At 37.2% G+C, this 17,843-nt stretch overlaps 1 protein-coding gene across 1 annotated transcript in view; it reads right to left on the bottom strand.

Annotated features, from left to right (window-relative positions):
* LOC5577471 (ATP-binding cassette sub-family C member Sur) overlaps positions 1-17,843 on the bottom strand; it is a 227,405-nt gene that overhangs the window by 103,497 nt on the left and 106,065 nt on the right. The window contains exons 11-13 of the mRNA XM_021845711.1: positions 10,203-10,340; positions 9,424-9,557; positions 9,152-9,245 (exon numbers count right to left, since the gene is read on the bottom strand). Of these exons, the coding sequence (XP_021701403.1) occupies positions 9,152-9,245; positions 9,424-9,557; positions 10,203-10,340 (366 nt within the window). The remainder of the gene's footprint in view (positions 1-9,151; positions 9,246-9,423; positions 9,558-10,202; positions 10,341-17,843) is intronic.

Here is a 17,843-nt window from a genome sequence, read left to right as displayed (position 1 = left end):
GTGAAAATATTGTATAATATTGGTCCCAAAATGCTGCCTTGAGGAACATCAGCTCTTACAGGAAGTCTTTCAGATTTGGTGTTCTGATAATTAACCTGAAGTTGATGTGGGCCATCATTTTGTTTAAAATGACCTTTTTAAAAAGATTACTGATGGAGGAAAGCAAATTGATTGGACGATAGCTAGAAGCTTCAGCAGGATTTTTGTCTGGTTTTAAAATTGGAACAATCTTAGCATTTTTCCATTTGTCAGGAAAATATGCTAATTGAAAACATTTGTTAAATATATCAACTAAAAATGATAAGCTACTTTCTGGATGAGGATGTAGAAAATTCCATCATCGCCAGGAGCTTTAATATTTTTGATTTTTTTAATAATAGTTCTCACTTCTTCCAAATCAGTCTCCCAGGAATTTTCGAAAACGTTCTCTTGATTGGGTATATTTTCGAAGTCCTGAGTAACTTGATTTTCAATTGGACTAATGAGTCCTAAATTAAAATTCTGCGCACTTTCAAACTGCATAGCAAGTTTTTGAGCTTTTTCGCAATTAGTTAGTAATAATTTGTTTTCCTCTTTCAATGCCGGTATTGGCTTCTAAGGTTTTTATTTTAAATTTTAGATAATTTCCAAAAGAGCTTAGAGCCAGGGTCCAATTGAGTAATCTTATTTTCAAAATTTTTGTTTTTTAATTGTGCGAAACGTTTCTTGATGTCTTTCTGCAAATCCTGCCATATAATTTTCATAGCAGTATCGCGAGTGCTTTGGAATCGCCTTCTCCTCGCGTTTTTAAGACGGATCAAGTGTTTAAGATCATCGTCTATAATCACGGATTCAAATTTTACTTCACATTTTGGAATTGCAATTCTCCTGGCTTCAACAATGGAATTTGTTAAAGTTTCAAGAGCATTGTCAATACTAAGTTTTGTTTGTAAGGGAATATTAACATCAAGATTAGAGTCAATAAATGTTTCATATATATTCCTGTCTGCACGAAAATAATTGAAAGCGGAGCTGATAAGATTGAGAATCGCTTCATAGGATATTTGAAATGTAACAGGGACATGATCAGAATCAAAATCAGCATGAATAACTAATTGACTACAAAGATCACTAGAGTCGGTTAAGACCAAATCAATCGTAAATGGATTTCTAGAAGAGGAAAAATATGTAGGGCCATCAGGGTATTGAATTGAGAAATATCCTGAAGAGCACTCATCAAATAAAATTCTGCCGTTGGAATTACTTTGAGAGTTATTCCATGACCGATGTTTGGCATTAAAGTCACCAATGACAAAAAAATTTTGACTTATTGCGAGTCAATTTTCGCAAGTCAGTTTGGAGCAAATTAACTTGCTGTCCAGAGCATTGAAAAGGCAAATAGGCAGCTATGAAAGTATATTTACCAGACTGTGTTTCAACAGAAACACCTAAAGTTTCAAAAACTTTAGTTTCAAATGATGAAAACAGTTCATGTTTTATACGCCTATGAATGATGATGGCAACTCCCCCACATGCCCCATCAAGTCGATCATTACGATAAACAAAAAAGTTAGGATCTTTTTTTAGTTTGGATTCAGGTTTTAAATAAGTTTCGGTAATAACTGCTATATGCACGTTATTAGCTGTAAGAAAATTAAACAGCTCGTCCTCTTTACCATTCAAAGAACGAGCATTCCAATTTAAAATATTTAAATTATTATTTGGATCCATTAGAAAAACGTAATCCAATAACAATTTGATTTGTAAATTTTACACCAACTTGGACTGCTTCAGTCATAGTGGTGGCTTTGAACATTGCATCAATCATTAGATTCAATTGTTCAGTTAGAAAATTAAAATCAGAGGCAGAAATATCACTTGAAGTGGGTACATTATCTGATGATTTCCCATTAGAATTTTCGGTAGACGAAGAAGCGGAGTAGGAGTTACCTGTGGCGGTAGGGTTTTTTTTTTCATTTGTTTTGAAACAAGTAGAATGGGTACTCATAGGGGAGGAGTTCAAATTACCTGCTACGATATCGGCAACAGATTTTCCGTGGGTAGATACATTCGAAATTGATAGATTCGAACGGCTACCCGACGGATTAAAATTTGTTTGTGAATGAGCATGATTATGATCTTCCTGATGGGTATGATTCCTAATCAAGCGATCGTTAACTGAAAAATGAGTATTGTTCGATACTCTACCAGGCAAATTCCGGAAACGACCGATATCGTAACGGATATTATCTTTCATCTGCCTGGCACGAGCCTCAACGACTCTTTTGCAAGAAGGACAATCCCATAAAAAAATGACTTATGATTAGCCCCGCAATCAGAGCATATGAACTTGGTGGTATCTTCCTTCACTGGACAGACGTCCTTGGCGTGAGAAGAACTTCCACAAATCATGCATTTAGCATCCATGCGACATTTTTTTGTGCCATGACCCCACTTTTGGCACCGACGGCACTGAGTGGGGTTCTGGTAACTTCCTCCAGGTTTCTGAAAAGGTTCCCATGTCACACGGACATCGAACAAAAGTTTTGCTTTTTCTAAAGCTTTAATACTATTTAGTTCTTTTTTGTTAAAGTGAACTAAATAAAAAATGCAATCAATAGCTTGGATGCCAGTACTTGTTTTAAAATTAAATTCTTTGAAACAGCATGCATAGATATTCCAATTTTCTTCGAAAAAACTATCAAAGTTACCCCGTTCTACGGTATATCGAAGCAATTCCTGAAGGAGTTCTGGAACAACTCCGCAGAAATTCCCAAAGTATTTCCGTGGAGGAACTGCGTAGTAATTCCAGAAGAAACGCAGGAATTTGTGGAGAAACCTAGAGGAATTCTTAAAATAGTTTCTTGGAGAGTTCTGTAGGGTAGTTTTTGCGGAATTTCTGAAGTAAGTTGAAGAGAACTTCTATAGAATGTATAGAGAAATCACTCACTGTATTCTTTTTGGATTTTTTTGTTTTTCAGGGATTTAACTAACAATGTCTCAAAAATATCTTAAGTTTTCGATTTCTTCCAAGATTGTTTTCAAGAAGAATAAAGATTCAATCAATGATAACTCTAGGTATTCCTACAGCAATTGTTTCAGAAATTCTTCAAACACTTAGATTCAAATAGTTTCAAGAATTATAAATCTTATAAGGAATTCGTATAAAAATCATTAAATAAAAAGTTATGTAATTTTACTACTGTTCAAAAAAACTCTGGGATAAATCAATTATGGATTGAGCATTGAGGAATTGAGGAACAACTGGAGACTCGCAGGTTTCTAGAGGAATCTCCAAAAGAGACATTTTCGAAAAACTGCCAAGCTCACAGCGTTCCAAAAACTTAAAATCTAAAATCTAGCAGCATAATCGTAGCAGAATTTCTTTATTGATTGGTCGTCAAGATTTAGTGCTTTGTTTAATCGCACTTAAGCACCAAACCGTCATTTTTTTTTTTCTTTATTTTTCTCCGTGCATATATATAATTTTTTACATCACCTGTACCACGAATTAATTATCGCCTGCTGTCACCTGCAGAAGTTAGTTCAAAAGTTCCGAACCGACGAGCTTATAGCTTCACTCTGCAGTGAACTGCTTAGGAGGATATCGAGGTGAAACCGAATAAAAATAAGTTTCTAAGAAAACATCTCAACCGACAGGTTTCAACTGGCGTTAGTAACAAAAAGCACCCTGTAACTATTTGGAGCCAAACGATGGAAAGTTTGTTTTAAGTTTCCACTGAGACGGGATGGGAGATGGTTGTAGGCTAGGGGGAAGTAGAGAGAGAAAAAAAACATACAGCAGAGTAAAGCTTCCTTTGCGGAAAACCTTTCCAATTTTTCTCGCTCCGGTGGACACGAGGAACTTGACATCGCTTTTGGTAGTTCATCATCCACTTCTCGCCGGCACACAGTGGCGGAAAGGTGGATCAAACATAAAAAATTTATATCGAAATTTCATATTCAAAACATTTTTCTTGTGTCTTGAATACTATAACTAAGAAAAAGCTAAATTTTCTACTCGATTGAACGTAAAATTGAGTTGTCTGGAATTTAGGAAGTTTGGACATATAAAAACAGTGCTTTTAATTTTATCACCTTTATGAATGAATGGAATGAAAAATTTTCAACCATGTGTCCTGTTCTGTATGACAGAGCTCAGCTCTATTGGATGATGACTTCATGAATGAGATTCAAGGTTTTATATGAAAACTATTAATAAATCATTCTATGATTTAAAATATGCTTCTTCTTCTTCTTGGCATTTACGTCCTCACTGGGACAGAGCCTGCTTCTCAGCATTTTTATGAGCACTTCCACAGTTAATAACTGAGAGCTTTCTTTGCCCAAGTTGCCATTTTCGCATTCGTTTATCATGTGGCAAGTACGATGACTATGCCCATGGAATTCGAGGAAATTTTCTTAACGAAAAGATCCTGGACCAACCGGGATTAGAACCCAGACATCTTAAGCATGGCTTTGCTTTGTAGCCGTGGACTCTAACCTCTCGGCTAAGGAAGCCCCCACGCATGGTATGTTAAAGTTAAATGAAATCAGTATACAAAAATTAGCAATTTTGGATACTTTTAGATATTTCGAGATTTTGTCAGAATTTTGTATAAACGATAGCCACTGTGCGGCATCGAGATGTCTTACCCGGTGGATGACACTGTACAAACAGGGAGGCGGTCGGCTTTCAGAGTTCTTCTTATTTACGGTTCTGCAACTCTTCCGAAATAAGAAACTTCTATCTGGGATTGTGTCGGCCGGTTTGTGTAGAGTGGCAAAGGTGCCCACACCAACCAGCACCGAGGGCCCAACTCCGGGGAGTTTATATTTATCTGCTGATAAATTTCATCGAGCATGAACAATTTTGAGGGAAAACTTTTTCATCTTTTCCACTTTGCGCGTTTGTTGGGTGCCAAAGTTGTTCTGTTAATTGCTCGTGGAAGAATTCGGGTCACTTTCAACTCCCGGCTCCTGATTCAGCTTTCGGCGACTTTGGAACTTAATCTTCGGCCCTAATTTTGCGGTTGAGTAGCATCAAGGCGGATTTGTTTTCCTGTGGCTGGTACAGAGCAAAGAGGATTTTGCGCGAGTTATAATATTCTGTTGAATTTTATATGGAGGTAGGTCCGACAATCCCTCTCTTGGTTGAGCAGAACTTTTCACAACGTTTGGGATCTCTGAGCTGATGCTAATAACATTTTCTGCGGTCAAATTAACTAAGGTACACCGGGGCAAGTTGAAACGGCTGGTGTAAGATGAAATGGCAAGGTATCATAGTGAAATTTAATAATAATGAGAAGTTCAATTACAGAAACATTAAGTTAACAGATGAGAGCAACTTATCAGAAAAAAATGGGATAAAATTTATAGGCATCATATTCAAAACATTGCATTTCATTTTGCCAAAGTGAGACTTAAAACAGTGCTGTGCACAATGTCCTCCGGCGAGACAGGGGGTTGGTGCAGGCCTTCCAAGCCAGTCGTAAAAATCATCAGTACAGGAAGCATACAATGTTAATTCGCACCGGAACAATCGGCATAGACCCAGGCATCGAAAACGGACTAACGATCGAAAACTCGGATCATGGAACTGTAAGTCTCTTGCATCGAGAAATTTTTATATTATCTAGGAGTAACTATAGATGAATTTCACGAAAAAATTCATGAAATTTTTAGGCCGAGTTTTTGAATATTTTTTTGTAAGCATCCCTACAAAAAAATCTGGTACATGGTACAAAACATATTATATATGATAAATTTCTGTGTCCCTACAAAAAATCCTGGTGTAACTCCTACAGAAACTTCTTTTCTGTGTCGAGATTACAATAGGAATCCTACCGCAGGTCCCCTAAAATCCTTCCTGATTTTCCTTGATTAAAATCTGAAGGATTCTTTTTCTGCGATTACGCAACAGATATTTTACGATTTCATCATAAATCACTTCATTGGGTCCTTAAAAAAATGTCAATAAAATGCCTCCCAATTTTCCAGCAAATAAATTTCCACAAGGATTGCCCCTAAAAACTGTCACGAATTTTTCAAGAATTTTCTCCAAGATTTCATCGGCAATGCGTTTAACGATTTCTCCAGTAATTAATTCTGCAATATTGTACGAAGATCTTCTAGAGGTGTTTACAAGATGAACTTCAAGAAAACCCACGACATATCTTCCAGAATTTTCAAATGATTGCAATCAAAGATTCCTATAAAACTTCCTTCAAAGGAATGTAACAAAATTTCCTTCAAGTATTCGTCTAGGAACTTCTACAGGAAATAATTCCGACAATTACCTCCAGAGAACGATGGAGTTAATGGTTAAGCGTTTCTTTCAAAAAATCTCACAGATCTACATTAGATGGTGTTTTTTCTGTGATAACTTCCTTTGATTCTTCCAATGCTTATTTCAGTGTTATCCACAGCGATTTAAGCAAATATTTTGTCATTGGGACTCGAACAGCAACTCTAACATCAACTCTTGGTAATTATAAAACTGTGTCCAAATCTATTAATCCATCATATTTCCTAATTGTATCATAAGAAGAACACAAATAATGAAGGAAACTCTGAAGGTATGATAACCATACATATGGTCCTGTTAAATTTACTTCAACAAAAAAAAAAAAAAAAACATTACAGAAACCCATATTGCGTGAAAATATTTAGTTTTTTTATTAGTATCATTTTAAACATTACATTCATTTCTTATATCTAGGTGTTCTGTGTTAGACAACACTATCATCCTAAATTAGTAAAAAAAGAGATTAAGATTTTATCAACACTTTTCATTTAAGTAGATGAAAAACCGAATTTAGTACTATACCATTTAATTCCACTATAGTATGTATCTTTTGACATATACGCGTATTTCGACCTCAACCGTAAGGCCGTCTTCAGTGTCGTGTACTAGACTCTTGTCTACTACACAACACTGAAGACGGCCTTACAGTTGAGGTCAAAATACGCGTATGGGATGGTACACAAATTATGTCACGCTAAATTTCAACTTTTTTGACCACCTCCCCCCCCCCCTTTGTCACGTTTTTTGTATGAGTCTTCCGAAATTTTTGTAAGACTTGTCATGCTTGGCTTAACCCCCTTCCCCCCCCCCACGGAGCGTGACGTAATTTGTGCATGACCCCTATCTGTCAAAAGATACAAACTATAGAGGAATTAAATGGTTAAGTACTAAATTCGGCTTTTCATCTACTTATAGATATTCCACTAAACAGCTCCAAGATTTATTATCATTTTTCATTTGCCGTAGCAGTTCAGATTTTTTACAGGTGAATTGATTTCACCTGCTCATAAGAGAAAAAAAGTTTTCAATTTACTTAACCTAACTTAATATAAATATATAACGCATTAATCGTGGCAATAGAAGATTGTAACGATTTTCGCCTGAAATTATTAATTATTTTATTTGACATTTGTTCCAATGTTTCAACATTGGATAGTCTATGTAACTCATTAGTACTATACCAGGGAGGAAACTTCAGAATCATTTTCAAAATTTTATTTTGAATTCTCTGCAGAGCTTTCTTCGTGGTATTACCACAGCTAGTCCATATTGGTACAGCATACAACATGGCTGGCCTGAAAATTTGTTTGAATATCATAAGATTGTTCTTAAGACAAAGTTCTGATTTTCTATTTATAAGGGAATATTTTTTTAAAATTTAAGATTGTACTTTGCACTGGTAGATAATAACTTAAGTTGACTTTGTTTTTTTTTTCAATACCACTTAGAAAAGTTTATCTTTTCGGCAGAATTATACATCATGCGTGGTCATCAAACTTCAGATGTTTTGACTGACAATGGAGAGAACTGAACTGCTAAACATAAAACAAGCTGGTCTATTCCAGTAGTCCTCAGCTTAACCGACTATACGGGTTGTGATGACCATAGAGATTTTACTACACTTAAATCTCTATAAGTACAACAACATATGTTTAAAGGTTCCAAGAATTGGCAAACATCATGACCTAAAACAACCCAGCAAGCATTCAAGAGGTCTAATATGGATATCAATAAATTTCAGAGACTCTATGGAATATATATCTTTATTTGAGAGATTTGCAGTTTTTTCGAGACCTCTGAGACCTTGTCAAAAAGTGTTCTCAGGGCTGCTCAAAACTGTTATCCTTTGAACTTTCGAAATCTCTTTTTTTATATGTAAGGAATTGAGTTTTTATATTTAAGGCTAAGTAGCCCGTCATTCGTTTTGGCAACAATGATGACTTTTCAGCTTGCATTTCAAAGTGATAAAACTCAGTCCTTGATAGTTTATATTGACTTGAAAAAGGATCACTGTACGCGCTAACGTGCATAAAGTATGCTGATACTTTTTCAACTGTGTTAGTGCAAAACCAATTGATTTTCTTTGATTCGAAATTGTGAGATGAATTAGCAACAATCATTAACGACGCGTACAAATTTCAATGACGGCCCACTTCGCCTTAAGGTATATCAAAGTTATAAGGGGTCGAAATGATATATTGTCCCTCAGTAATATTTTTGGGGGTCAAAAAGTACGTAGCCCCTCAAAGTTAGCGCCTAAACTATTTTTCTTGCAAGATTCCATGCAGCGACTTCTGCAAAACGGTTTTCTAAAAATCCAACTGTCCTGATTATGGTGATGTTTAACAACAAATTTTGGTACTTATTTAACCGATACCAAATTTTTTAACAGAGATCACGGCGGATGTGACCGAAATTTTGGAAACGTTTTAACGAGATCTCAATGAAAGGTTTATCGAGATTCAGCTAATAGTTACCAATATATCAGTTACAGAATGCTAGGCAATCTGTTTACCAAAGTATTTTTTTCAAATTTGAGTGTACATGTAGAAACATCATATTTTTGTGAAAACCTTGCATGTTATTTAAAGTGTTTCTGATAAAAATTGAAGATGATCTTTGGCAAGATCTTCAGCAGATGTCTGGAAATTCATCATGACGGAACTTTTTGTTATTATGAATGCTGTAGCCAAATTAAACATCAAATATTCTTCATCACAAAACAGGTTTATGGGAAAACTGTTCTTTAACCAATTTTATGTGTTGATGTATGGAATGTTAAAAATATCGTTAATTTTAGAGAGGGTGGGATGATTATTGTTCTTATCAAAATTAAATGTTATCAATTGACAAACGCTGGATTACCTCATAGAACTCCTCAGTGGCATGACTTCTCAAGAAACTTATTCGTGACACATTTTTGAACAACTTCCATCGCTCCCGAGCTGTTCTCCCCGGACTGCAATTAAAAAAGAAAAAACAAAATGTTCAAAAAACACACGAAATTACAGGTTTCGTCTAATATCCATGTGACCAATAGTTAAATACATAATGACAGACAAAACCAATCACATAGGTTTGGTCTTCCCATTACAGAGAGCAACAAAGTCGAACAACATAGCACCCAAACTAATTACCTTAATTGCGTCTCCTTGGACTGCTGCTCCTTGGCGATAATTGCATCCCACTTCTGCAGAATGTGTGAGTAATTGTTTTCGATTTCCGATAATGTACCTGTTGCTTCCACGGCGAAGGCCTCCACTGCAATTATCTGGAATTAGAACGAGAAAGCATGTCGCGGACACTCATTAGTAGTCAACTTGGGGAGAACAGCCGACGGATGGTCATCATTGTATCCTGTCACAATCGTCTTCCGATTGTGGCTAGAAGCAGTTCTCTGATAGAAATTGACGATTCAGTGTCAGACCCTCTGTAATTAATTTCGTCGTGGATTGAAACGCTTATCGCGTAATATAATCTAAGGCCATGGATGACAGCAGCCATTGCGATGTCAACTCGAGATTTGAAGTGATAGCGGAATTTTTGTACAGCATGTCATGCTTATTGTACTCTTCCAGCCTTAGCGGCTTTCTGAACACCGGGTCTGCTAAAAAGTTGCACCAGCTAGTATATTGTCATTAATACCAACTGCGCCAAATTGAGACATTACTTAATTTTCGATAACTAAAGATATTTTCTGACAAGAACGAAGGGTTCAATCAATCTTCCCATTATCATCGATGAACTGTATAATAATAGTGGGATGAAATATGTGCACCTTTGGATATATTTACTTCAAGTAATCACAGCTGTTCTCGAGAGAACACTATCGATCGACCAGGTTCACCAGAGAAAATGATAAATAAACAATGTTCATATTTATATTTACTCGACCAAGAAAAATAAAAATACTCACATTGTCCGCGCTGTACACCAGCTGCAACATCTGTGTCACCATCACGACGGTTCGCCTTTGCCGGGTCAGCATCCGGCGAATCCCATGGTCAAACACAAACTTGGCGACCTCGTTGTCCAGCGATGAAAGTGGATCGTCCTGTGGAAAACCGAAAAGAATTATTGCGGCACTCATCTAATCGTTCGATCTGTCCCAAATTTCCACACTTGCTCCGCATCGGTTACATTCTATTCGACAGGGTTTCTCAATCTCGTTTATGGTCTTGTGAGTTGGAAAAAACACAATCATCGAAATATAAACAGGATTTCACTAAATAAGTGCATGTGAATGTAAGCTTGTTAACCAATACAAAAAACTTGTATGTACCGAGTAACCACTAGCCCGTTAATTCACCGTTTTGGACTTACACTCCCGTGCATAAGTTTGGGTTCACCCCCTAAAAACCATACAAAAGTGTTCTGTCCATATCTCTGTGATTACAAGTCCAATTGAAACTCTTTAAGCCGCATTCGAAAGGCAAAGAGTTATTCTAACTTCGTATGTATTTTTTCAAAAACATTTTTTGATTTTTTATACTAAATTTTTACTTATTTTTACTTGCATGCTAGCGCGTACAGTGATACTTTTTCAAGTCAATATAAACTATCAAGACTGAGTTTTATCACATTGAAATGCAAGCTGAAAAGTCATCATTGTTGCCAAAACGAATGACGGGTTACTTAACCTTAGAGTCTTCTGAGAATTCATTGGGGATATATACTTTCTTCAAATTCAGCAATTAATTAAACACCGCAGGATTTTATTCAGAAAGTCTTTGAAGAAATTTCTCTTGGAACATTCAACAAATATTTCTTGATATTTCTATAGACTTCTACAGAAATATCAAGAAATATTGGATTATCTTCATGGTTTGATCAAATGCCCTGATATTGACCTCCAGGTTTTTTCTTGTTGATTCCTCTATGAATTTCCACAGGAAACATGATCAAAGCGGAAACCAGCTGTGCCAACATGTTTTGAAGATATTTGGAATTTTCAATGGAACTTATGGAGACCATTTTTAATTTTTTTGGGTATTAATATTTCATAGGAATCCCGGAGCATCATAAATATGAGTTTTCAAAAAATCCCTTACGAAATTTCGTGAAGAAATATTTTTATGAAATTTCCGACAACTTTATTGGCTATACATTTTGCAAAACTTTGGCGATATTTCATCAGATCTGTTTTTCGCTGGCATTATTTTCGACCCAATTACTGTTGAATTTCAGGAAGGCATATGAATTGCAAACATGTATTTTAGTAGAATACATTTTCACCACTATTACACTACATATTTATTCTGAATTTGAAAAGAATTTCTGCAAAAACTTTCGGAAAATTCGCGAAATTGTTGGCGATGCCAATGCACATTGCAGTTAGGGTGGTACTGAAAAATCAGTTTATCCTTGATAACTTTAATTACATAAATTTCTCGCAAAAACTTTGTTTCGAGCATTTTTAAATCTTTTAAATGCGCAGCTTTTTGCCGAAGAAACTACTGTTCTAGTTTCTGTAGAGCGTAAGAACTCAGTATCCCTAAAAAATTCACTCTCTCTTGCGATCGGGAGACCAATGTGCAATGGCCTAATTTTTGAAGGCATTAATTTTTCATCTTCTTTTGGGAATTCCAGGCGGTTTCTTTGGTAATCTATTTTGCGAAATGTATGAAGATGCCTCAAATTAAGAATCATCTATAGGTATTTTGTCCATTTGGTTTTATCGAAAAGTTTTCAAAATAATACTTGACAACATTCTAGTAGTTTTTGTGATAAACTCTCGTATCAATTTTTTGTTACAAGCTTCGAAAAAAAAAATTAGGAAAGACTCCAATCCAAGAGTTTTAGATAGTATAACCAAATAAAGATTAAGAAAATCTCCCCGAAAAAGTATAAGATATCTGATTTTATTTTCTGGAATTAGCTAAAAGTATGCCTTTATGGATGCTAGAGTTTATATGAAGAGTGTTTCCTTCAGAAATTCTATCAAAAATTTCTACAATAATAACATCTAAAATTACTGTCAGAAAAATGGCAGTAATTATTACTTTCTCAAATTTAATCAACAAATTCAGGAGTTCTGTAAGGCAAAACTCTTCCCAATTCTCAGCGAAATTCAAAATGAAATTTTAAACGAAGAAATTCATTCAAAATAATGAGATAAAAATTGGATCCATTGTAAACATTTTTGACACAACTAGAGTATTTTTGGTGGTGGAATTTCTTGAACAATTTTGCAGTGAAAATCCCAGAAGATTTCAACGGGATTCATTTGTAAAAAAATACCTGGCAAATTTATCGATCAAATACATCAGTAACTTTGGATGCTTTTTTAGAATTTATGAAATGAGAATATTTTGTGAGATTTATGGAAAATATTCGAAAAAATACAGAGCGAAATTTCTGGCAAAAATGCCGGTAAAAAACTCTAAAGTATACTTACTAGCTTTGGGTGGCGCTACGTCCTTGAAGACTTGAGCTGCGCCACAATATTACGCTAACAAACTCGGTCCATGGCTGCTAGCCTCCAGTTTCTTAAGCGCCCCACACTTCCAAGATCCTGCTTCACTTGGTCGAACTTCCTAGCTCGTTGCGCCCCTATTCGTTTTGTACCGGTCAAATTCGAGGTGAACACCTTTTTTGCGGTATTGTTATCCGGCATCGCCCATCGTACCCTTCCAGCTTTGGTGACTTTCTAGATACTGGGCTTATCGTTGAGTTGCGCAAGCTCGTGGTTCATTCTTCTCCTCCATACGTCGTTCTCACATACTCCGCCAAAGATTGTCCTAAGCACAAGACGTTCGAAAACTCCTAGCGCTTGCAAGTCCTCTTCGAGCATTGTCCGTAGAGGACAACTAATCTCCGTCGATCATCACCCGTCTGCCAATGCGAGCTCTACGTCGCTCGGTTCCTCCAGCCAGCAGATATTTCGTCTTCGATGTATTTACCTTCAATCCAACCCATTCTGCTCCACGTTTCAGCCTGGTATACTGTTAACCAGCTACCACCTGAAACGTAATTCCGACTATGTCCACATCGTCAGCGAAACAGTTGAACTGACTGAAGTTATTAAAGCACGTGACCCGCATGTTAAAGCCCACCCGTTTCACACACACACACAAACCTTCTAGCGCAATATTGAACATGAGGCAGGAAAGGCCATCGCGAAGTCCTTTGCGTGTTTCAAACAGGTCCGATAAGGCACCCGATATCTTCACACAGCACTGTACACTATCCATCGTTTTCTGGTTTAGTCTAGTCAGTTTCCCGGAAAAATCATTCTCGTCCATAATTTTTCATAGCTCTTCACGGTCGATGGAATTATAGACCGCTTTAAAAACGATTTGCTTTTGGAGGATGTGCCGCTATATAAAGATTTGGTCTGTTGTCGATCGCCCGTCTACAGAACCAGCTTAATAACTTCCCACAAATCTGCTTGCTAGCGGCGATAGACGGCGGAAGATGATCTGGGAAAGCACTTTATAGGCTGCGTTAAGAATGGTGATCGCACGATAGTTCTCAAATTCTAACGTTAACCTTTTTCCTTCCACTCCTCCAGTAGCTGTTCTGTAACCCGGATCCTGGCTATCAATCGATACATACAAGTTGCCAACCTGTCCGGTCCCATTTTAAAAAGTTCCGCTCCGATACCATCCTTCCCGGCTGATGTGTTTTTCTTGAGTTGTTCGATAGCATCCTTAACTTCACCTATTGTGGAAGTTGGCACGTCTTCCTTATCCGCCGTACTGCTGAAGCCATTCTTCTCGCTGCCTTGGTCTTCTGCCTCTGCATAATTCAGGTGTTCATCGTAGTGTTGCTTCTACATTTCAATCACCTCACGTTTGTCCGTGAAGATACCTCCATCCTTATCCCGGGACATTTCGGCTCGCGGCACAAAGCTTGATGCATTGATTGTCTTGTAGAACTTACGCGTTTCTTGAGTACAATAAAGCTGCTCCATCTCTTCGCACTCCAACTCTTCCAGGCGGCGCTTTTTATCCCGAAATAGAAGGGTTTGCTGTCTTCGCTTTTGTTTGTATCGTTCCATATTTCGACGGGTACTTTGCTGCAACATTATTCACCGCGCTGCATTCGTCTCGTCCAAAACCGTCTGACACACTTCAACCGTTCCGTCGATTTCCTTCCACGAACCCAAGTGCACCTTCCGCTGTTTTGATAATGGCTGCTTTGACACTACTCCAGCATTCCTCAAGAGGGTTTTCGGCGATCTCCCCCTAATCCCGCAATGCTGCTTTAAGGTTTCACGCGTAATAAGCTACGACTTCGAGTAGCTTCAGTAGTGCCAGGTTGTACCGTGGCGGGCGTCGGAACCGAATGTTGTTCACAACGGAAAGTCTTTTGCGCACTTCAGCCATTACAAGGTAGTTGTCCATATCGATTTTTGCGCCGCGAAAGGTGCTGACGTCGATAATGGCCGAGAAGTGTCTTTTATCAATCGAAACGTGGTCGATTTGCGATTCAGTCTGTTGGGGTGATCTCCAGGTGTACCAATACGGGAAACTGTGCAGGAATTATGTACTACGTATGGCCATGTTCCTTGAGGTGGCGATATCAATCAGTCTAAGGCCGTTTTCGTTCGTAAGCTGGTGAGCGCCCTATAAACTTCCCTATAATCGATCTGAATTCCTACTCCTGGCCAACCTGAGCGTTGACGATTTTGACTGGGCTGCTCTCGTATTCACGTCCCAGCTGCGCGTACAAAGCGTTCCTATCGTCATCGTCACTAGATGAGAGCTGTGCATGTTAATTATGGTAATATTGATGAAACGGCCTTTGATCCTCAACTTGCACATTCTGTTGTCAATTGACCACCAGACTATCACGTGCCACTGCATTTCGCCCATCACGATTTGCTGTGCTCGTGTCTATTGCCGCAGTTTTGGTAGACGGTATAATCATCCCTATACGTATGTATCGTCGACCTTTTCCAGCAAACCTCCTACTGCGCTACGATGTCGAACTTGCGGAATTAATTCGGAAAAAATCGGGTACTTCCCTAAAAATTGATAGACTTACAGTTTCATGATCCGAGTTTCCAATCGTTAGTCTTGGGTCTCCCAGACAACCAAAATGTACGTATAACGAAATCACCTGGAGGCTTTGCATGTGCAAAATCTCACTTATAAGATGTCGTGAAAAGGCCTTATACATACAAAAGTGGAGGCGATATACGTGCACTGCATATATTATGTGATTATTAAAAGCATACTATGCGAGTGTATAAATTTTCTACCGAAGTAACCTGTGATTTTATGCCACTTAACGTATGATAACAAATGTTGATTAGACAGCTGCTACGGATTGATTCGATTTACTTTGTACGAGTGTACGGGACAAAACAAAATGTACAAATGAACTCAGAAAAAGCGTTTTTTTGCGAGAAAGCTCATCAACCTGACGATGTTATCCAACGTGATTTGTGGATTTGATGTTATTTGTATGAATAAACGAGTTATTATGTGAACTTTTATGCGACTTCTGGTTGTCTGGGCTATACCGATTGTTCCGATGTGCATTTACATTGTATGCTTCCAGTACTGATGACTTTTATGACTGGGGTGTAAGGCCTGCGCCAACCCCCTGTCTCGCCGGAGGACCATCGTGAACAGCACTGTTTAGAGTCCCACACCGGCACTAGGATGATGATCAGCCGCCCCTAACATGGAAAACAGATGAGCTACACCCTTTCGAAGCAGGCTATCGATTAGATATAGGAAAAGTTCCGATAAATGCTATAATTAGGGAAAAAACAAGACTTGTTTGTGGTTAATTTGATACCCCAAAAATATGCATGAAAATTGTGGGTGAAAATCTCACCGTCTACACAATCTGTGCATAATGTTACCACAAATACACTTAATGTTGACTAACATATCGATGCCTGTCGATATTGAATATATTCTTTTATTTTTTTCATTTCATATTCATTTCTGGAGGATTCAAGGTTTCGGGGGCCTGCATCCCTACCTCTCCAGTTTCTACGTCAATGATTTTAAGATATCTTAGAGACAACTCAGTCGATATGTATGATTATTTTAGAGAAGCTCCTGATTGCCTGCAATTGTACAGCATACATTTTGCTTATAAATTGGCAAAACATAAAATTTTCATTTTCATTTTCATTTTGTAGCGTTTGGTGGGGCAACGAGAGCGCAAGTCAATCCAAAGCCAATGATAGGAAGGGTAATAGCTGAATAGTCTCCCGAGCAGAAGAAAATAACTACTGAATACCAAATTGAGGTATTCCATACCAGATAATTTCCAATACTTACAACCTAAATGAGCCCTGCATAAGAGGTAAAATAACTCAAATAATACCTTCTGCATGTTCTTCAAATACCTAGCTGATAATAAGATCAAGTATTGTAATACCTAAACAATATTTGATGGATTTTCATATAAAAGTGAAATTTTTCAATAGTAGTTCAATACCTCCAGCAGACTTCAATAGCTGTTCAATACCTCAATGAAGTATTTTTAATTGTTTTAAAGATTTTTTTTAATACCATTATAATACCAAATTGAGGTATTGTCAACTGAACAATAGCTAATTTTGGTATGATACCAAAATATGGTATGCATAAGTTATTGGGGAGTTATTTGTTCCTGCTCGGGCTATGCTGACCACGCAAACGCCATGGGAGAAGGAAAATAAGATTGGCTTGGGTGTTAGGTAAATAGGTAGACTTGACACAATAATGCTAATAATGCTGCAAAATGTAATGAATCTGTAGGTCAAACAATTCTATTGATTATTTTAGAGCCTACGAGCAAAGTGATTAAATATTGAAATAGTATTTTTAACATATACAAATCTATATGTAAGGCAAAAACAATATTTGAAAAAATATAAGAAAACTACTGATCAAATTTAATAAATTTGAAAAATAAACTTAGAATAGCAACATGATAAATGTTTAATTAAAAATATCAACTTATGTAGCGAAACAAGTAGTAAAGCAATCAATCAATCATTACGTAACTTCTCATCGAGACTAAGTGTATTGAAGTTTTGTTGAATGTCGTTGTTGTACTCTGTCATGTCATTTGTATGATAATCCCAAAATAAAAATTTATTTGTCAGCTTATTGTTTTTTTTCTTAATTGTTATTTGTGGTTACAGAAATTAGAATCCTCAATGTCTTCCAAATGCCTAAAAAATCAATTAAATTACCTGCATAACTATTGTTGGACCCCAGAAATGTTTCGTGTCTCCCAAGGTCTTTGAAGTCAATTTAGATGAACTGAGATCAAGTCTCAATCCTACAAGAGCACAAACCTAAAGAAACAGACAACCACTCACGTCGAAACCCTGATGGACTACTCACCAGCGAGTGACCAACCGACCAAGCCTACAGCCTGAGTGGCTGTTCGACTCTCCAGATCTGTGTTACCACAAAACTGAAGCCCGGCTTCGGTTCATCTTGACCCTAATGTCCCCATTGTCAAACGCGAACAATGAATGTAAAGCAGAGCCCAACCACACCCACTCTTGCGTTACGTTTTTTACATGACGGTACTAATGAGTATTTTCTAAGGAATTGTTTTACAGCATAGCTGAGCCGTTCGGTTAATAACGAAA

This window comes from Aedes aegypti, chromosome 2 (genome assembly GCF_002204515.2).
Source record: "Aedes aegypti strain LVP_AGWG chromosome 2, AaegL5.0 Primary Assembly, whole genome shotgun sequence".
Taxonomy (NCBI): Eukaryota; Metazoa; Arthropoda; class Insecta; order Diptera; family Culicidae; genus Aedes; species Aedes aegypti.
This window is presented reverse-complemented; position numbering and strand designations above follow the sequence as displayed.